The sequence below is a fragment of the Pavona decussata genome, unplaced genomic scaffold (genome assembly GCF_977016875.1).
Source record: "Pavona decussata unplaced genomic scaffold, jaPavDecu1.1 SCAFFOLD_91, whole genome shotgun sequence".
NCBI classification, from domain to species: domain Eukaryota; kingdom Metazoa; phylum Cnidaria; class Anthozoa; order Scleractinia; family Agariciidae; genus Pavona; species Pavona decussata.
Window position 1 is genome coordinate 2,936,898 of NW_028145508.1, and position 21,824 is coordinate 2,958,721.

Genomic DNA, 21,824 nt, shown 5'->3' on the forward strand with positions numbered 1-21,824 from the left:
GATTTGGTAAAATTCAAAGCATGGGCCGACTGGTTGGGCAATGTAAAGCAAAGGTGCCGGGTCCTGGTGGATCTACTTTGCAAATTATATTTCAGAACTACTAATCATGAATGCAGGCTGTACAGATTAGAAGACTTCCAATTAAATGGACTAAATCTACTTAAGTCGGTTTACTCCCTGAAAGGTTAATAGGCCTTGGCTAACGAAATATTGGAGAAAATGTATAGTCAGCCTTTTATCGTTAGTCACTGCTGTATTCTAAAATGGACGCTTTGGAGCCGTGAAACTTTCTTCAAAATAGGCGCGGGGAGGGCTGGAACTCCAATATAAAATGACAAGGGCGTGTGCACAGCCGCCCCCTCCACTCAGGTAAAAAAAAGGATTTTTCCTAAGGGGAGGAGGCGGCTGTACACAGGCTAAACAGGTACAAAAATCTGATTTTGTTGCCTGTCAGCTCAAATTAATTTCTACCCCAGCGAGGTACCTTATCAGTTGACTGACAAATAGTTCCTTTGTCATATTATTCGGCCCTAAAATGTACCATCACAATCTCATTTTAGATTTTAACGCCCTAAACTGGGTACCATTCCACAAATTTCCTCTTATCACTCCAGTCGTGTCAAAATGTGAGTACCCCCCACCCCGGGTCCTCCCGAAATAAATGATAAATTGCCCAGCTCGCTCCTTAGGAGGTCTAGTAGTTTGTCTCTAAGCTAAGCAAACTGACGCTTTTACGCATAATCTTATCGATCGTAGCTTAGATACATGAAGTTGACTTTGAAAATAAAATCCAGAAAAGACTAAAACTTATTAATTAACGTTGTGTTTTCATAGTCTCTTATTTCCAACTTCCCACCGGTAATCCAAGCAGACGCCGCTTTCTCGGATTTCATTTTCTCGTCATATCAGTGCCACGAAAGATCGGCTCAAGATCGAAATCCATGTTCTGTAATGTCGCGCGCCGTTTTGTGCAGCCAACAAATCTTTCAAGGCACCAAGAGCTGTCCATTACAAGTTGAGATGGACAGATCACGATGATTTTCCTCTTTATGGTACTGAAGACTTTACTTCAGCAAGGTTTGTATCATTTCTAATTTCCTTCACCTAAACATACGGCGGGTAATATACATCAGGGCTTCACGCCAGCAAAATTTTGACGTTATTTTTGGTATTTCTGCACTCAACTTAAAAATACGTGATCAGCAAATGTCGTTGCTTCAGTTTGAATCTTAATTGGCCTCGATTCAGTTACTGAAAAGCCCCGAATTATTTTCGATTTCGTTTGCGAGAATAGTCGGTAATGGCGGGTTTTCGTTGTCCTTCGAGCTTCAAGTTCGTTCATCTCGCTTATAACCAAGAAAATCAGCGCGTAGTAAAGCGATTTCTCTCTATCTTATGGGAATATCTGCGTGCATAGGGATTTAAAACATGTTCGTGACTTTTGCATTGTAAAACGAGGTAAATGTTCACTACCCTCATGAAGTATCCTGATCTATCTTGCGTGTCATGTCTACTGGGGAAGATTCGATCAAGATGTAAACGAAACGCATTCAGTTATCAAAAATATTGACAAATACGATAATTGAATCGCTTCATGAGTTGGTGAAGTGCCTGAAAGAGATTTTCAGAGATTTCCGTTCGTTTTCACTGCATAAACATCACCAGTTGGCTTATACACGTAGTTTTTCGCAATCAGTCGTTTGAAAATAGAGTTTCTTGAAAGCGCACAAAATGCGCGCAGTGAACGTGACGTATCGGGGGGTGTAACGGGGAAACGTATGTTCTGCGATAATACCGGATGCTCTAAACCGCGCAAGTAAAACGACAACAATTTGATTACCAGGAAATATACGCTAAAATGCTATAATTTCGGGCCTTTTCATCTAGATTTATCTTTAAGTGTTCGCCTTGAGTGCGGCACAAAACAACCATGTCGGGGGAGGGGCTGGTCAATGGTTTTTCTGTCTGAATTTTTCCAACCTCGTTCACTGCACTCTCCTCTTCTTTCTCCCTGATACGTGAAGAGGAGAGAACCTGGAAAATGGTTGAATTTTTTCGTTACTAATTTTCGTTTACTAGTTGGCAAGATATTTCTTTGCTCTGCTGTGCCCTATTCTTTCCAGCAAACAGCATTTTTTTTTCCGGTATCGCCAATCCTGTCTTTCCCCGTCAGAATTATAATGGTCCATCACTAACAACAGATTTATTTTCCAACTTAATAACCCTTTTTTAACATATTTTAAAATTAACGTGCAACAAACAACAAAAAATGGTTTGCTAGTATGAATTGGAATCACAAGTGTAAACGAACTCACAACTGGACGATCGAAGCATGTCTTATTACAAACTCAAATTGGGTCAGTTATTAAAAGAAAGTTTGGACGGTGTTTAAAAAAACCACGTTCTAAGCCGTTTTCAATTTTGCCACCAATCATCTAAACATTGGCTGCTACTGACGGTAGCAAAAAGGCTTGCATCCCAGACTAGATAACTATTTATCTACTTAAAATAAAACACTTATAAATAGATTTGGAGGCCCACTGATTGTCTTAAGCCGCGGCCTAAGTTGGACTTTGTTTAAATAACTGTCCCATAGTGGTTGTCTATTTTTTTAAAAATAACAGCTTATCTGCTTTTATCAAGACCTGTTTGATTTATGTTCTGCATTAGCTTCTGGAAATGAACTTTTTGGAAAGCTTTTGTGCAGCCTGTGAACGGGCTCCCAAGTGGGGTATAGGGCGATTTTTCGTCTTCGCCCTATACCCCACTTAGGAGCCTGGTCACAGACTACTTTTGTGCGATTTGCGGTAAGTTTGCCTCTCGTGAAAACTGAAAAGTGAACATGATATGATTTAGCGAGTCTTCCCGAAATATGGTACCGGCTACCGTCTTTCAAACGGCCAGTTGACAGAGTCCTAAAAGGGATGTCAGCACGATACTTTAAACAAAGCCACTATTATTAAGCAGTCACGGTCGCCTTCGCGCCGTTCGAACCCGAGATTTCTTCGAATGCTTGGTTCATCAAAACTAAAGATAAATTGGCCACCGTAAAGGGATTCGAATGCTCAGTGACGTTTCGAACATTAGCTCCTCGTCAGATTCACTCTGAGTGACGAAGGGCTAACGCTCGACACGTCAGCACTCTAATCTCTTCACGGTGGCCAATTTACCTTTAGTACTAAGATCAAGGTATACCGGGCCATTATTCTCACCACGCTGCTCTACGGCTGTGAAACACTCAAACATGGACGGTCTATCAAGGTCATGCCAGGAAGCTAAACCGCTTCTACACCACCTACCTTAGAAAACTCCTGGGCATAAAGTGGCAAGACAAGATCCCAGACAGTGACACTGAGGTCCTCACCCGTGATGACCTACACCATACTGATGCAGTTACAGCTTCGCTGGGCAGGACATTTAGCTCGCATGTCAGACGAAAGACTTCCAAAGAAACTGCTTTTTGGCAGACTTCAGCAAGGAAAACGCTCCCAAGGTGGCCAGAAGAAGCGATTCAAGGACGCGCTGAAAGCTTCACTGAAATGGGAGCAGTCAGCCCAAGACAGAGCAGCGTGGCGATCAGCTGTCCACAAGGGTGCCAAAGCATGCGAGACCAACCGGACTGCTGTGGCTGAAGAACACAGGCAGACCAGAAAGAATAGAGCCGACAACACTACAGCTGCCCCACCCCTTCCTTGTCCACACTGCCACAGACTCTTTCGGGCTCGGATCTGTCTGACCAGTCATCTGCGGTCCCACAGAGCAAGGCTACCCCTACCCCAAGATGAATAGATGGTCCTCGTCGTATCGACGGACGAACAACAAACCTTTAGTTATCAACTCTGTTGATAAATCAAACATTCGCTTCTACTCCCTATCGACGCAGTACCCAGTTCCTTTAGAAATTAACCCCCTTATCCATAAGATATTTCTTGAAAATTAAGTATTATTCAAAGTGACTCAGGCATACTCGGAAAAACGAAATCCCAGTGTTCCTATCAAGCGTCGAACCAAAGACCTTCCGATTACTAGTTCGGATATTTCCTCTATCTCTGTTTTAACGGCCATTATAAATTGAGTGTGGATTTCCATTACCCTAATGAGACGGGTAAAAAATATCATGAAGGTGAAAAGGCATCTTGATGCCATGCATACATGCACCGTTAAACTCACAACATGGCACTGATGTGTGTCACCTTCAAAAAGTAGAACGCTTAAAAAACACGATAGTTGAGGTTGGACAAAGATTAGTTTTTATCTAAGAAACTACAAAGACGCGGTGTAAATTATACTTGAATAAAATCATGCAGTTTTCACCACGACTATAAAACAGAGAACTTAAACATCGACGACGGCTACACAAAACGATAGGTTTAATGAGCAAAAACAAAGGTCCTGCACGTGCGTTATAAATTTTGGTACATTTCTTCGTTGTACTCGGCCAAACAACAATGTGAAATGACGAAATCCAAGGTTTTCTGGAGAAAGTGAGCGCATGACGGTAAATTTTCATTCTCTGTCTCAACTTGAAGGCCGTTCCCACCTGTTCTGTTACTCAACTGGATAGTTCTCATTGTACAAGTTCAACCGTAGTTAGTTAGTCCCCTCTACTAACTGTGGTTGAACATATTGGAATAATCACGAAGTAGTACAGGTAACGCGAACTTATATTTTCAAGCGACGTTTTCGTTGGGGTTTCTTTAAAACAGCCACTTGCTCTTTCCCCGTACAGTTTTTCATTCCTTTCCTTTCCTCGTTTCTCTTTCGCTTTTTCTTTTCACCCATCGTTCTGCTTCTTGTCCACGCTCATACTCATTACATAAAAACTACATTCCCAACAATTTTTTTCCTAAACAATGATTGGATCCGTGGGAGCTCCACTACCTTTAGGCAAACCGATCTATATATATAATCATGCTACTTGAAGACTGCACTTCTACCGTGTCGAATTTAATTTAATCATAATTGAGTTCGTCAGAGGTTCGGAAAAAGTTCGACTGTTGATTTGGACATCGAATTTAACTGCATTCGCTTTTCAAATTAGAGAAGTTTTAGAGAAAAAAAACTTTTCACATAGAACTATGCTCTCCCAATCTTTATACTTTAATTGCTCCACTGCATTTTTTGCACACTATATCTATAATTATATTCATAAATACTTCACCTCATTTGAACGTTATTCCTTACTAATTTCGCCAGTATTTCGCTTCAAAAGACGCCATATTAATTGCTGTGGCATGCGTACTTCATGCATTTGATTCAGCGCGGAAGAAATTCGAAGGTTCAATCGGTGCCACCTTACTATCGGATGATGCGACAAGAGCAGTCGAACTTACGCCACAAGCCAGGCCTTGCCGTTATATTTTGCATAGGAGCGTTGCGTGACGCGTCAAATAACGGCTTCGAAGGAGACTAGAGATTGGGCTTTTGTTAGGCAAGAGTTCCCAATAACATATTGTAGCTGGTTTAAGAAAGTTTGGGTTTGCGAACATAAATCTATTGTATCATGCATATTCATTTTGAGGGGCATATTAATTACCGTTTTTCATGAAATATATTTTTCTTTGCAAAACACGTCCCACTATCGTGAAGGTTTATATTGTAAAACTGTCTTTTGTAGCACAATATCCAAGCACAAATTAAAATATCATTCAGCCTTTGATCATTTGGTAACTCTAGATAAGTCGTAGACAATATTAATTTCAAATTTAAACGTTTCGTGAAATTTACCCGCAGGCGAGCAATTAAATGGAAACGGAACTTTCCAAGTGCATTTTAATCCATACCGAGACAATTGCGTGACCTCAACCATGATAAACAAGCACTGTGCACACTCCAAAACATGCCGCAGTTGAGTTCTCTGGGAGAATTTTCTGGAGACAAATGTCCTGGGGTTGTAATATAAATAGATTGGAATTATAAGCACGACCGAATATTGCTGTTTCGCTATAAGTGTTATTGAACGACAGATAAAGACTTGTGTGATTCCCAATCAGGAGGAAAGTTTCTTAATTATGTCATCCTACCAAATTTGAGGTTACCTTTCTCTATTTCGCTCACATTTCTAAAATTCTAGTTTTAGCTCTGTAGTTTCAGTTTTTCCGCATTCATTCCAAATGAACAAGTTACAACTCGTGTAATTCGCGGCCTCTATTAAATACGCGATTTTGATTGGTTGTCCGCGAGTGTTTACCAAGCGCTCTTTGTTCAAATTTAGTCTTTATTTGCAAGAGTTATGGAAAAACGTTACTCGATTTTGCAATTCAAATTAGGTAAATGTCAACAGATTTTGTGGCCGTTGGGAGACCAATAATCGTCAATAACGGATCGTTTTTCCGGAATATTGGGATTCGCTGCGAATACACTTCAAAGTATTTGCCATGGCAAAGTTTTGATACTTTGAAAGTGCTGGAGAATGCTTTTTAAAGATGTGATCAAGATGGTTTCTTCTCATTTGGGAACTGGTAGGTGAAAGTTATTAGGTTGTTTCATGTGATGGAATTGAGAAAGCCCTCGCGACATTTAAATTTGGAAATATTCTGCAATCATTTAAATCCTACAATCTATATCGCAACTCTTTGTAGTTTATTCAGTGGAAATAAATTTTGGTCGCTCTTTTGTCAGGTTTTGTATAATACCGAAGAAATTTTGTACTTTCTCAACGGCTCGGCTAAACAGTTAACTCGCTCCTTTATGTAAATAGTTTTGGACTTTTGAGAAAACAATGTTTTCTTATCAAGTATATTGTTTCTATACTCGACAGATGCGACTGGATCAAAGTTAGAAACGTTGTTATTTAAGCTTACACCTTCGGCACAGAAATCGCAGACGCGGAGTATCAAAAATCGAAAGCGGAATTTTGAAATTCTGTACAGTTACCTTTTATGATCAGGTGAGTGAATTGACAATGGTGTGATCGCCAGGTTAATCAGCTGTTATCGATTTTAAGTGGTTATATTTTAATACGATATTTCAACTCTTACAGTTTTGAAACATGCTTAGTTAACAAAGAATCTAGGGTTATGAGTGTCGTAACATCACTTGATATGAAAGAGTGAATTTTGAATAGAATTTTCTGCTAATGCGATTTGACCCGTCAGCTTGGGAGCCGATGATACAATGTGAAACTACTAAAATTAATTTAAGAAATGTATTTTTTTTTAAGTTATGCGGTATAAAATTAGCGCCTTAGTCGGGCTTCCCTGTACGCTCTCGAGTTTAATTTGAGCCGGTTTATTTTTTGTGCTTCACTTACGATTGAGAACAGTTAAAAAGTTTACCTCGCAGCTTCCCAGCAAATTTTATTGTTTTAATTTAACATTTTTTGCTTCAAGATTCATTGACGCAGCTGACGACAGCTCGTTGTGCCGACTTATCGGGTTGGAATTGTTACTCGTATTAAAAACTGTTTTAATTGAACAAATGTTTCTATTTTTCGGTTTTATCTCAATTTCTGATGATCTTCAAGTTTCTCTTCCTAACATTTAAACAGACGGATAACAATAAAACGAGAAACGAGAAATTATCGATAACCACGGGACATTGTCTTAAGCAGATCTATCGCGCAACTCTCACAACATGCTTTTAAGGAAACATAAGGAAATCACATAGGAGAATTAGTATTTCGAACCAGCACTGAGGTGAATGCGGAAGGTTTCTACAGGTGTATTACACAAAACAAATGTCCGCGTTTTGCGACTGAACATTGTGACTTCCGAACCAATTATTTTTGAGACACCTTACGACTTCCTGTGTTTGCCACTCTCTTTAAGTGTTATGTCAAAGAGGAGTTCATTCCTGTTTGCCTGTTTGTTTAGCTCAATGGAGTGCGAGGGGTTGCATTGTTCGATGTGTGAATTTTTTTTAATTCGTGCGCGCGTACTCGCTCAACGCAAACTCGTCCCCAGTGCCTTCTCGGCGTTTGCTTTGAAGTTTTTCGTACAAGTTTAGGGTGCTTTACCCGACAAGCTTAAAACTAAACGAAAAGAAAAATGTAAAGATTTTCACACGTACAAGAAACACAAGCGTAAGGTGACAAACGAAAACGCAGTGCCTTTTGAAATTTTGATCACCAATTCGTAATGAGATCCAATATGGCGATCGTTGTTTACTTGCGGTTGTGTTTACACTCATTCTGGAATTATGCTGGTTAAATGGACGACATTAGCACAGATACAGAAAAAAAAAGTTCGTTCCTTTTGTTTTCACTCAAGTTTGTGTCGCACTGGTTTCAGCACGCGATCTCGTCTTGTGCTTTTGTCAGTTGCTTCCGCTTATGGCGCTCCTTTTACATGAAAACTCACCTTAAATCGTTCGTATTGTATCCCTTGTATGTCTGTAGCTGCGGAACATATGTCCAGAACGAGGAAATGGAAGAAAATTAACCTCCTACGCCTCTTTTAGCTTCAACGAGGAAACTAACTCGCTTTCAAATTGATCGAGCTCAAATTCGCGCGCAACTCCACGCAAGGCTTTTCAATACTGTTTGGCCACGATGTATAAAAATCACTGCAACTACGATCAGCTTGCTAACATGTTTTTATTAATTACAATCATAACTTGTCGTATTTTATACAGTGAATGGTCCATTCAATGTTACACAAAAAAAAATGTTTGTTGTAACATGAACATTTTAAAAGCATGCAAAGGTCCAGCGAGGGCTTACCGTTGTCTGTGTTACGGAAAGCCTGCGACATCGTTTTTCAATCGATTTGGCAGAACGATGGACTCTTCGACCACGGCATTTAGCTCGCCATTTACAAGTGTTTTTTGATTGCTGTCTATAAACTCGCGGTTTTTTTGTCTTCCTTCATCATTGCTAGCCATCCGTAAACAACAAGTCAGCGTAAGCCACGCGTGAACACACGCACGACCCGCTCCGGTTTTTGACGTAAAGAGTGGCGCAATGTTTTCTAGTTCTAAAAGTAGCAAAATTGTCACGTGACACTGGTTTGCGTGGGGCCCACGTTTGCGATTTCCCGCCTCGATTACGCGTCCGGCCCGTTGGCCACCCACTGTCGCATAGCTACGAAAGATTGTGTCAGCATTTCTTCCTGTGGTGTGGGCACATGCAAGGAAGTCTTCGTTAATATGACTTTTAAGCGTACTTGAATTGGTATTTACCAGCTTAAGATGACTTCAGCCTCCTTTGGCCAGGACTGTTTAAGCCGGCAGTAGAGCTTTAGCTGAAAAGCAGTGCGAATTTGTGGGAGAATTTGTTTGGAAGACGAACGAGGACTCAGCAAGGAAAATATCGGATCAGAATCGGACTAGGTAGGTTTCTCGAAATTAAAGTCTCGAAAAGTTACCGAACGCGAAAACTGTTTTATGATAATAACGGTTCTTAAGAAACGTATTAAACATTAATGACGGTTTCAATGCTTTTTACAATAAAAAGTCAACGGATTCAAATCGAAAATAAGAGAAAAAAGAGTTTTCACGGAGAAGGTAAGTTTTCAAAGCTCTCTTACATGTAAAACCACCAACTGAGGTTCTTCGTTTTATAGCCTGTGGTATAGTTCATTCCATAACTTGGGCGCAACCGCAGAAAATGATCTGTCGCCATAACTTATCGTCTTGGCCTTGGGAATAACCAAGAGGTTGGAATAGCCAGAACGAAGAAGGCGACTGAGAATGTAATGATATAACAGTTTGTTAATGTATGCCGGAGCAGAATGAACCATGGGTAATGTTCTTCAACAAACATTCAGAAATTGACACAAAGAAATTGAACTTTTTTTTTGACAATTTTTATTAGCTTTACAACATTTACATACTAAACTCTAGTTACATACAGACATAGTTATAACACTAACAACACTTACTATACTTATATATAGTACTATAACTATATTTACAGTTCTAACAATACTCACAATACTTAAGTGAACTTGAAGTAAGTCTTTTATGGAGCATATTTGGCAAGTGTGGGCAAAAAGTTTCACCCTATCGATAAAAACGGTTAAAAAAAATTACAACCCCCACGACTTATTGCGCACAAAAACTAATGGGGACATGCACAGTGATCCTGTTTACAACTGACTGACCGTACAAGGGGGTATATTCAACACATTGTGACACTGCCCAAATAGGGTCATGGCGAACTCAATATACGTCGCCCGCACGTAACAGATATCCTGAGTTATTAAAAACTGTATCATTGTTTAATGCAATTCCAGGGATTTGATTGGCTTAGCGGCCATGGTATATGAGCCATTATACCATGCCCGAGAAGTAGCGACCTTAAATATTGTTTTCTGGTTGCTCTTGAAAAGGAAATTAGCAAGGCCTACCGATATTACGTGTTGGAAATGAGATGATTATAGCCAACTCGGCGCTACGCGCCTCGTTGGCTATCTATCATCTCATATCCAACGCGCGCTCGTGGAATAATTGTCAAATATTCGCGTTATGACCAAAATAAATAAATCACTTTATTAAAGTGTCAATGTATTTAGTACAGAGCACTAATTGGGGACACTTTGCAAATCGAATCGGAATTTAGAAGTGTTGGTTTTTGAGGAGAGGGAAAAGCGGTGTACCCGGAGAAAAACCTCTCGGAGCAAGGACGAAAACCAACAACAAACTCAACCCACGTATGACGCCGAGTCGGGGAATCGAACCCGGGCCACATTGGTGGGAGGCGAGTGCTCTCACCACTGCGCCATCCCTAAATTTGGAGACTACAATTTGATTCCAGGCTCCCTTCTTGGAGTCTTGCCGCGCGAAGTGAGGGGAAACTTTTTGTGCCTCGAGCTATTGAAGCTATCATTTTACTCGCCTAAACAGTGGTCATTAAAAACCATTTGGCGCGGAAATAGGATCAGGAGATTAGCGGCATAATTGGAAAACACGATCGACCCTCGAGGCGAATTAAAAGTTCACGAACAATAATTTAAAGAAGTAATCTTTGATGTCTAATTAAAATCGAAAGTGCCACGCAATGTGTCATTGTTACTACGGCAAAGCTCAGTTTTCAATTCTTATCATGTTTGTGTTTCAAGTTGGGAAACTTCGATTTCTGTTTACTGTTTCCGTCTTGAGAAATTTTGAAAGAACATTGACTGACTTGGGATAAGATATCATAGAAACTCGCCTTTAGTGAATTATTTACGAACCGGTTACTTTGACTAATGCCACAGTAAGGCTTCCATTAGAATGAAAGTTTTTACTCCAGAGATCAAATTATCAATTCTCAGTTACGGATTTCTATCCTTTTCCTTGGACGCTAGTTGAGAGAATTTAGTAGCACACCAAATCAACATCCACCTTAGTTGATGCTTTTCTTTATTCTCAATACTTATCTATTTGGAAGTATATTGGTATAGCTAGGAGAGAGTAAGTGTCGATCGTTGTAAGAAATTAATGCCTTAATGCCTTTTAATGTGGCAAATTAATTTACTTTTTGAACCTTCAAGAAAGAGGTGTACCCAAACCTTGCTTGTTAAAATCAAAATTATTACTCGTGGCTTAGAAATACAGGTTGTGGAAAGCTGCTTACACCATCGAGATTAAAGAAACGGCGAGGCTAAAGAAGCAAGTCAAAGGAATACTCTGAAACATTCAAATTCTTCCTCGAGGTTAAAGGTGCGACGTACTTTCGTTTTGCATATGTAAATGAAACACTGAGTCGGGTTCATGTGCCGATATAGGATTATAGAAAACTAGTCTCTACTGCTTTGAACATATAGAAACAAATTTAGCGAGGCTTTTGAAATCCCTCTCATATTGCTTAGAGCGAGGTAGGAAGGAAAATCAAACGAGGTTTTGAAAAAACGTGTCGCAACCCTCAGTGCAATGTACTTCGTATATTCAAAACTGCTGAGTAATTTGCACGAAAAATTGCCTTGTGTAGTCAATGGCCTCTTTTTCAAGAACTCGCTTATCGTGGTCTATTTCACACAAATGAAACTTGTACCGTAATTTTTGTTGGCAGATACAAGTGACACGATAAGCTTACTAGTGTGATTTCGCCCTCTGAAGGAAATTTGCGTTCTATTTTTATTTCTTTTCTTATTATTTGATTATGTGAATAATTTACACCAAAATTAAAAATTGGTAACGATATTATGGCAATAATAACGTGTTATACAAGAGTTAAATTAAATTAATATGGCACTTAATTCGATTCTGGTTTCTTTATAGCCAACAGGAATTGCATTAAGGATTATGTACATTAACAATAAATACTTCTTGATACATTTTTTTTTAAACTGCGAAAGTTAAGCGAACAGTCACAAGCATTCCGCACGCGCGTCGTGTTTTCGCGAATCGCGTGATCTTCGCGCGAGATCGACCACGTGTTTTCAGTTTATGGTCTAGTAAATTATCACCGTAAAACTGTGTAGTTTGTTGATGGTGTCACGCTTGGAAATGGATCATTTTTCCTGCAAACTCTGCGGATCCTCTGAAAAATTCGCACGTTTGCGTCGTTTTCAAGTGCAAAGAAGCTCTAGGTTAATTTTCTTTGAATCAGTAATGATTTTTTTCACAGACATTTCTGTCTTAATTAGTAGTGCAAACCTATTCAAAAATGAATCTTTAATGTGCCTAGTATCTCGAGAAAAGTTATCTGAGAATCCAAAACACAAGCAAGCGATAAACGCAACTTTAGGTACGTGGAAATTCTCTCTCTCTCTCTCTCAAGAACAATGTTTGATTGCGGAAAGTTCAAATGTTTGTTTCTTTTAACCATAAATATTCATGGTCAGAAAAGCTAATTAACATTGGGCTTCAATCACTTATTCCTTTTACCATTAGAGTATTATTTTAGCTGCAACCAAATGTCCAATCGCTCTTATAGAAATCAATGTAAATGTTTGACTGTGACCCGAGCGGACTTTGTAAATACTTGTAAAAACAGAAAGCTCGCCACCGATTAAGGTAAGTCAAATTTATACAAACTCTAAACGTAAGATTTTCCGCCTTTGTCGATAAATTTTGTTTTCATTTACGGGATTTTGTCAAACTGACAACTGAATATAACGCAAGCTATACCTGAGATCGCTGCTATGGTGATGGCAAAGTGTGCATGAATGCTTAGCGAGAGAGAGCGTTTTGAAGTGTTAGTCGCGCAGTCCTCCTTCGTTTATAGGTGCGATTTTTGATGCAATTGTTGTCGCACGCTCAATGGAATTTTTCTCGTGCAAAACTGTGACTTCAAATCGTACCTGTATACCATATGCGACTTCTGTACGATTTCAGCGCGATATCGCTGGACGTTTTCTGAGAAATCCTGCAAATTTGCATCAAGATTCAAACATGTTCGAACCCCTGGGATATCGCGGCTATAAATCGCGCTCAAATCGCTGCAAGTTTATTCAAGTACACGCGGTTTGAACCGGCTCAGTGAGCGCGATAAACGTTGTATTAGGAAAGTGCGACATAAATTACCTAAAACTCCATGTGAAAACGTCAGGCTTTAGGAGGGATATTTTTAGTTTCACTTAAAAAGGAAAAAGGGAAGTCGAGTCAACGACATCAGAATGACTCGTGTATAACCTCTAATTTGTGTAATGTGTACCTCCACTGGCGCAAGTTAAACACCTGAATTCCTACGATCTTCCCGCAGTTGACCTTGGAGCTCAGTTTGTTAGTGCGCCGGGGCCAGAGATTTTTCTCTGTTCCCAGTGAATCAAATTTTACTTGAGAACGTGTCCAGGGAGTTTGCCCCCTAGCACTCCTTTATATTCTCAAATAATGCTTTTTTTTTGTATACACGGCCAGGATTGAAAACACAAAGTACAAAGTGCCCCATTAAACTACATTTGTTTTGTAACATACGTTTTGATCAGTTTTCCAAACCTTGTGAACCTAAAATGAATATTGCTCTATTAGACTGACAGTTAACTCGGTTTACAATGTTGAACGTTTTAAATCAGTGGCGTTCAACGAAAATTGTTGTTGTCGTGCAACAGTAATGTGTTTTCAATTTTATTTTCCATCAATTTCATGCCGACCGATTCTCAACTGTTTCCCATCGCAAATCAAACTGACTACTTAGCGATATTTTATTATATTCGCTATATCATTTATGCGTGTTTGTTGTTTACCGTTTGCCGATAAAATGAGGAATCAAAAACGAGAAAAATGTTTTTAAAAATGGAGAATTAAACGCTTAAAATGAAGGCAACATTTCTTATTTAAAAGACATGTTTCGGGTACTACATCCATCTACATCGAAACTTTAAATCTTGGTTTCTTTTTACAGGGGCACTCAAAAGCCTTAATAACCTGAGGAAATCGGATTTGGTTGTAAAGAAAATCTTAAGTTTTCTTCGGAAAAATGTCAGCTCGAAATAAAGAAAATTGATTCCTTTCGTTTTCGAATGGGGCAAATATGTTGTTAACAATGCGAAATAAGGTCTGCTGCTAGTATCTTCGTGAGGCTAACAACAGCTCATCCGTACCCTAAAACTTTCTGCAACTTAAACTTTCCGCTAAAATATCCGAAGCCAGGTCAAAGCTGATCAAAGCTCATTAGCTGACACAAACGTCTTTGAAAAGCAGCCGAAAACGATCTGGGAACCCAAGAGATAACATTTTAAGTATTTTGCCCCTGTTTTTAACTAAACTTTTAAAATTCCACCTCTACTATTGGAAAATTGTTGGGGTGTCAGTATCATTTGGAAGTATTACACTTCCATTTTCTTTTAGGACAATTTGCTCGAAACATTGAATTATAAGACCTATTTTACTTCCATTCGACATTTTCGCCGTCCCGTGGTGAGTGGAAAGCACTCTAAATGAGTCCTTCCATTCGCTCTGTTTGACTTTAGATAAATATCGTCTTATTCTCAGTACAAAAGTTGATACAAGTGATTTTACACTTAAATTATTGAAAGGAACCGTAATATTAAGTTCGCAGTTAACGTCGCCATTCTCATCTGGCTTAAAACTTGCCAAAATTATTTTCGACAACACTAACTTCTCCCGCTATCGTTTACACATTTCCTCACTACCTTACAGAAGTCCACTTTAAACGATTGAAAACAGTGCCATCTTTTTCAGAAGTGCCCGTTTTCACGTTTTCCACAATGCGCTTTGAAAAGTCTCCACTTTTGAAACAGTTTTGAAAGATCTCTGTTTACACAAACGTTTTCCAGATCGTTTGGAAGATAGGATAAATTGCGTTCAAGAGAAAAAATGTACTTGTTAAATAAAAACATTATTGTAAACAGGGCCTTAGGCTTACTCCATATCCGCTTTATTGCTCAAATAAATTCCCCTTATTTAAAAATTCAGCCTTCCAGCAAAATGAGTCGTCCATGAACGAGACGCGTAGAGTGCGAAGTTTTCTCTAGTTAGCCAGAGCATATGTACGAATATTGTGAGAAACTTTTCTTACAAACAAAACCTTTCCATTTAAACAAAGAAACCTTTATTTCCGCTATTTAACAAAGAGACTACGAGTAGATGACCTGATAGCCCAACAACCAATTAGATCGCGCAAGTGATCGCATGTTAGGGTTGTCCATATATCAGACGCGTATTTTACATGTCTTTGTTTTGTGTGATGGTACAAATATCATTAGCGGTAGTCTTTAAAGAATTGATCCACGTACTGATAGCCTGTATATGTTGATAAATACTATAATCACATGAATACATGAATTGAACGTTTTTATATCCGATAACGGTAATTGAAACATCTTGAACGAAATTAGCATTGAAATGTTTTTGAGTTGAAAGTAACTCCTCACGTTATTTCGTACCAGATGTCATTTTAATTAAGTTCAGAGTTTTGAGTCTGTGGATGAAGTCTTTAAAAGATCAGTTGGAAATTCACGATGAGATGAAAGCTACTGAGCAGTACTTTCCTGTGGTGCCGATTATTACACTGTAGAAGTTGGTTCTAACTTTTGAATCCGAGTATGAAATTTTTACGCATGAACTGAAGTTACTGATCAGTACTTTCCTATGATGCTATTTATTATGTTGAACGAGATGGCTCGAACTTTTCAGTCTGTGGATGAAATCCTAAAGTGTGACCATTCAAATGAAAGCTACTGAGGAGTACTTTCCTGGCCGGATGCTGTTTGTTTTCTTGCAGCCTTGTATTTTACATAGTAAAAATCTCCTCTGTTTTAAACTCGCGAGCAGTCTTGGCCATCGCAAGGTTAAAAAGTGATGACTGAAGTAGCTACATCACTGATATTTGCCGTTGTTTATTGTTCTTTCAGCTGAAAAATGCAAGTATACATCATCGCTGTTTCAATCGTAGCTGGTGCCTCCGTAGTCGCAATTCTCGTGTATTTAGCCTTCAGAATCTACAAGAAAAGATCGGAACCAAGAAGAGACGCCGAAACAAAAGAACTGTGCCCTCCAAGAATAATATTGACATCGTCCAGTCCAGGACAATCGAAGAAAAGACTTTATTCACCGACGAGAGAGAGAACTGCTTCTAAAGAGAATGAAGAAAAACTGGCTAAAATAAGAAAGAAAGAGAAGAGGAGAGAGGTGAAAAGCTTGTGGCTTCCGAAAAAGAAGGACAGCTTGCCAATGATGACAGCTACAATGGTCCAACCGAAGATGGCAGAACAGAGCAGAGTTTGTAGACTGATTTTTCTTTTCTGTATTTGTAGTAGGCGCTACGAGGCGAACGTGTGTAAGGTTTCTTGGGCGCGTTCTTTTTGGAATTATTCCGGAATAGGGATACACGGAATAGGCGGTGTTCGTGATCTTATGGGGCCTATTCTGTTTTCGGAATGAAGAGGATAGAATTCCGTTCATTCTGCCCCCGATGGCAGAATGAAAGGAATACAGATTACTGAAAAAAGCAATTGCCCGTTCCGAAGTTCGAATGGAGACTGGGGACGAGTTTTTAAATTATCATTTAATCAGAAACTGGAGTTCATCACAAGAAAGATATCACATTAAAATTAGTCAGGTTATTAAGTTTGAGGTTCTGTTGTTAGATTGCAACCATGTAGAAGGCTTTCAAAAATTGGAAAAAAAAATTAGAGACTTTGTATGGATTTGGGGGACGCCATCTCAGAATTAGAGACATTTGTATGGAATTTGGGTGACCTTTGACGAATCACAGCCTGGTTATTACGCAGTGAAACATAAACAAACCTGGTAAACTTACTAATTTTTATATGATCTTTCTGGTCGTGGGGTTCATTTCTTCATATGACACAATTTAAACGATGTGATAAACTAGGGCCCAGTCCGTTGATGAACTTCGGAACGGGAAATTGGGTTCTTTTCTTTGGGAAGGTTTTCAGGTTAACGAAAACGGCCGGAATCACGTTCTTCTTGGAACTGATATCCTGTTTATTCTGTCACAAGAATTTTCACTCGAGAATGCGCTCTTAGACACAGATTATAAGCTGCAGGGGAGAGGAGGGGACTTGCGGTTAGGCGTAATAGTAGGCTGTGTGAAATGTCGTTTATGCTTTAAACCAAATTGTAATTTGGGTCGACCCAAATGGGTAACGCTCGACCGTTGGGTGAAACGTGGAACATAATTCGTCGAACCAAATTCAGAGCACCAAAGACAAAATCTTTCGATCAGTGGGATCGACGTTTGTTCCACAGCCGATCTTCACACGTTCTGTCCGTCTGAATCAGATGGATAGGACGTGTTGGTCGATCCAAATTGAGTCGTACGAACTCATGCAGTAAAGTCAAACGTCGAACTTATCATGAACTTAATTCGCTCAGTTTAGTTCATCTCATGTGAAGTTCAACGTTTGACCCCGGCCTAATTCACACTGAATCTAATAATTACATTTAATTATACTTTGAAAAAGAAAAACACTTAAATGTTTTGCAATGCGTAATTATACGTAACGCGAAATCACGAACACGGAACTGAACGTTGCAGACTTTTCCCGCTTTTCGTCAAACCTTTCACGTTAGGTTCTTCTTGGTTTTTCATTATGTATGGACTTAATCTTCTGTTTCAATCGTACAGGAGCAAGGTGGAAGAGGCCGATTAACCTTCACGCTTCATTATCACTATCAGTATGCTTTAAAAACGTAAGTTAATTTTTCCCTTGGAAAGTATAGTTATTTATTTAATGTCAATAACACGGGGAGTGCTTGCGAAATCTCCCGAGCCAGAGGCTCATGATAAAGTGCTTGACAATAATCCAGATCGAATTGGAATTTGGAAATGTTGGTTTTTGAGGAGAGGGGAAAACCGGAGTACCCGGAGAAAAATCTCTGGGAGCAAGGACGAGAACCAACAACAAACTCAACCCACATATAACGCCGAGTCCGGGAATCGAACCCGAGCCACACTGGTGGGAGGCAAGTTCTCTCACCACTGCGCCATCCCTACTCCCCATATGCATGTTTTGTCTAGCAACGTTTGATTTCATTTGGTCCATTGGGATGATAATGTGAAAACACTCTCGTCATGTAATTAGACACGAGAGCCGAAATAGGGCCGTGGTGGGAACTTTCATGAATCTTCAGTGATTTTCGAGCTAAAATTCTGAACATTTTTGGCTTCGTGTTTGAGTTAAGTTCATACTTCTCTTCGAGCGTTTATGTTCTCTATGGTTTCATTTTTTTTTTCACAAGAACCAACATTTTTAAATTCCAGTTCGAACTGGTATCTTAAGTCCACAGGTTGCTAGTCGACCGACCATCGTCAACTAGTTTACCCTTCGTTAAACAAATATTACTTTCTAAATTTTACTGCTATACGCGAGGTCACTAGTTCCTGCAACAATTTTCGAGGGCACGTTTCTCCCTGTTAGCTATCCATTTTCGTTAAAACGTCTAGTCTCAGGTAGCGGTCTGGCTTTACGCTGAAAGGAGCTTTTACCTTACACAGTCTTGAAAAATAATCCCTGAGACCAGATCACACGAAGAAACTTGTCCGTTTGACCTGCTCGTTGAAAGAAACTTGTCCCCTTAAAACGAACTTGACCCTTGGGAATACCCCTTGACTGGTTTCTTGTTACGTGCCTTAACGTTAAGGCAGGGCTATGACTTCTTTTTCATTTGTCTGTCTTTTAGATCTGTGCTCCTTGTGAAGCTTGTTAGTGCGCAGAACTTGCCGCCTAAAGATGACGACATTTTCCCAGCCGTATACGTCAAAACACAGCTTGTTCCAAGCCGTCAACGAGTGTACATCTCCAGGGTCCATAGAGAAACAGCGAACCCTGCCTTTAGCGAGGCATATGAGTTCGACATCGAGTATCAAGAGCTTCAGCAACAGACTCTTATTTTTCAAATTCTAGACTATGACTGCATGTCTCGAGATAAAGCTATCGGCGAAGTCACCGTGCATCTATCCGAGTTAGGCACGCATGGATTTAACATTTTAAGAGAAATTTCTCTTTGCGTTTACATTTCCAGACCTCGATTAGAATAACGCTTGAACTCGCTTCTATCGGGGACTGTTTATTTTTATTTTCGACTTAAATACTTTGTACATAATTTTATGAAATTGTGTAATTGTAAAAAGGATGTATAATTGATAGGTAGTCTTGTGACCATACCCATTGTTCAAGCAGATCTGCATAAGATGCGGATCTGCAATTTGTTTGGTTGCTTAGTCGACACTGAGATCAAATTTCGGACGTCAAAATTTCAAGATGTCAGCTGACAAGTGTTCAGATTTTGTAGCTAATAGGGAGCTTAAGCAACGACGACGGCGACGACAACAACAACGCCACAAAACAATAGGTTTAATGAGCAAAAACAATCGCTCTTCACGTGCGTTTTACATTTTGGTACATTTCTTTGCTGTCCTCTGCAAAACAACAACGTGAAATGATCAAATTCTAGGAGAACGTGAGCACACGACGGTAAATTTTTCATTTTCTTCCTTAACTTGAACGCCACTCTTAACTTGGTTCCTGGATAGTTCGCCGTTTCTGTAGAAGTTGAGCGAGTTGAAATCATTGCGAAGTAGCACAAATGAAATTAAGTTAAATTTTTTCAGGTGACGTTTTCGTTGCCGTTGGCGTCGTCGCTGTTAAGCTCCCTAATATGTGTCAGCGTACAGTTCAAAGTTTTTGCAGGGCGCTTTTCTTTCCACTCCTAGTGGTGTTGACCATTTCAAATTTGATTGAATTAATCTGAGTAAACTTGTCTTGCCAATAGCCCATTGTTTGCTTAGTAACCTGGCCTTTGAGTGGAAACGAGGTTGGAGTCGCACCACTCAAAGGCCAGGTCACTAAGCACACAAAAGTAAACTCAGTTGAATTAGGTATAGCGTCTACACCTGGTCTTAGGTTAAATCTTCTCTCACCACCCAACCCCTACCACCCCATCTTCTTACCTTCCCTTCTATAAACGGATTTTATCAATTTTTACCTCCTCTATACTAATTGAAAGTAATGTGATGTTATATTTTAAGCCTGGTGAATAAATGATTTTTTTTTTCAGTCAGTTAGCTCTACCAGTCTTAATATGCATCTCTTAATATGCATAAGTACACCATATGTTGTGATATTTATATTTATTATTCAACACATTGTAACACTTCCCAAATTTGGTCATAATGCGCTTAACATTCATCCTCCGTAGTCAACAGATATCCTGCGATATATGTAATTTCGAGTGTCGGGGAGAAAAATGGCAAAATAAAGATCGTCTCCAGCTTTTCTGCAATAAAATTGGATTTGTTATCAATTCGTGGAATGACAAAACAATTATCCTGCTCAATCTTGCGGAATATCCCCTGATTTTTGCCAACTCGGCCTATGGCCTCGTCGGCTAGGCATCAGTCGATATTCCGCGCGATTTCGCAGGATAATTGTTTTTAAAATATACGTAATTTCGAATGCCGGGAAGAAAAATGGTAAATAAAGGTCGTCTTCAGTTTTTCTGCAATAAAACTGTGCCTTGTTGTCAATGTGTTGAATATTTAACAAAACAATTATCGTACTCGATCTTGCGGAATATCCCCTGATTTTAGCCAGTATGTATCAGGCGATGTTCCGCGCGATTTCGCAGGGTAATTGTTAGAAATACTTAAGCCTGGTTTACAGTAGCGACATAACGACATAAGGGCGAAGACATGCAAATGCAAAATATAAATTTATGCCGATGTTTCATGCCCAAAATTGGAACAGCATAACATGTCGATAGTGCGTGAACCAGGCTTTAATTTCGTGTGTCGGGAAGAAAAATGGCAAAATAAACACCGTCTCCAGCTTTTCTGCAATGAAATTATGCTTTGTTATCAGTGTGTTGAATAACAAAACAATTATCCCGCTCAATTTTGGGGAATATCCCCTGATTTTAGCCAACTCTACCTACGGCCTCGTCGAGACGTTTCGAGCGTTAGTCCTTCGTCAGAACGTGTAAAGTCGGATTTAAACTTGCGGCATAAGTGTAAACAGTATCGAAACAGCACGGGAAAAAAGGTGATCTATTGGCTCATCTTGAAAGCTTTTTTTACTAGGAGTTTGATTAGGTTTATGCTTATCTTGTTGGTGAAAAACTAACTTTAAGGACGGTGCCTACTTTTGTTACTGCGCATACATTCTGCGCATTTCAAGATACTCAGGTTTCCTATGGGTGGTGCCTTGTAATATAGGGATATTTTTGCTTGGTTAAAACTATGCGGAGAAAGCAGAACTTAGCAAGTGCTCTTGGGTATCCACAAAGAAAATTTGAAATAACCATGCATTTTTCAGAGATAGTAAAGCTTTAATTTGGGAAAACAATGCCATACATTGCTTTGTATTTTAGGACTTTTTAAAATTATTCCTGCTTAATTATTTCTAAAAAATGCGTGGTTACTTCTAATTTTCTTTTTGGATTCCAATAGCCCTTGCTAAGATCTGCTTTTTTCGCATCGTCAGAAACAGCGCAAAAATAAAGACGGCGACCATGAAAAAGCTGCCAACAACAGG

The 21,824-nt window shown here is 39.4% G+C and overlaps 1 protein-coding gene across 4 annotated transcripts; it reads left to right on the forward strand.

The window, feature by feature from the left end:
- Positions 1-891: 891 nt before the first annotated feature.
- LOC146474225 (synaptotagmin-1-like) lies at positions 892-20,762 on the forward strand. 4 transcript variants are annotated; one of them, XM_085117527.1, is made up of 5 exons: positions 892-1,077; positions 6,761-6,889; positions 16,179-16,545; positions 17,918-17,982; positions 18,973-20,762. In XM_085117527.1, the coding sequence occupies exons 3-5, from the start codon at positions 16,186-16,188 to the stop codon at positions 19,328-19,330; spliced, it is 783 nt and encodes a 260-aa protein (XP_084973653.1). In that variant the 5' UTR covers positions 892-1,077; positions 6,761-6,889; positions 16,179-16,185; the 3' UTR covers positions 19,331-20,762. The 4 variants fall into 4 exon arrangements, with proteins under 4 accessions (XP_084973653.1, XP_084973654.1, XP_084973655.1 ...); XM_085117526.1 differs by lacking the exon at positions 892-1,077 and adding an exon at positions 6,162-6,461; XM_085117528.1 differs by lacking the exon at positions 6,761-6,889.
- Positions 20,763-21,824: the final 1,062 nt, after the last annotated feature.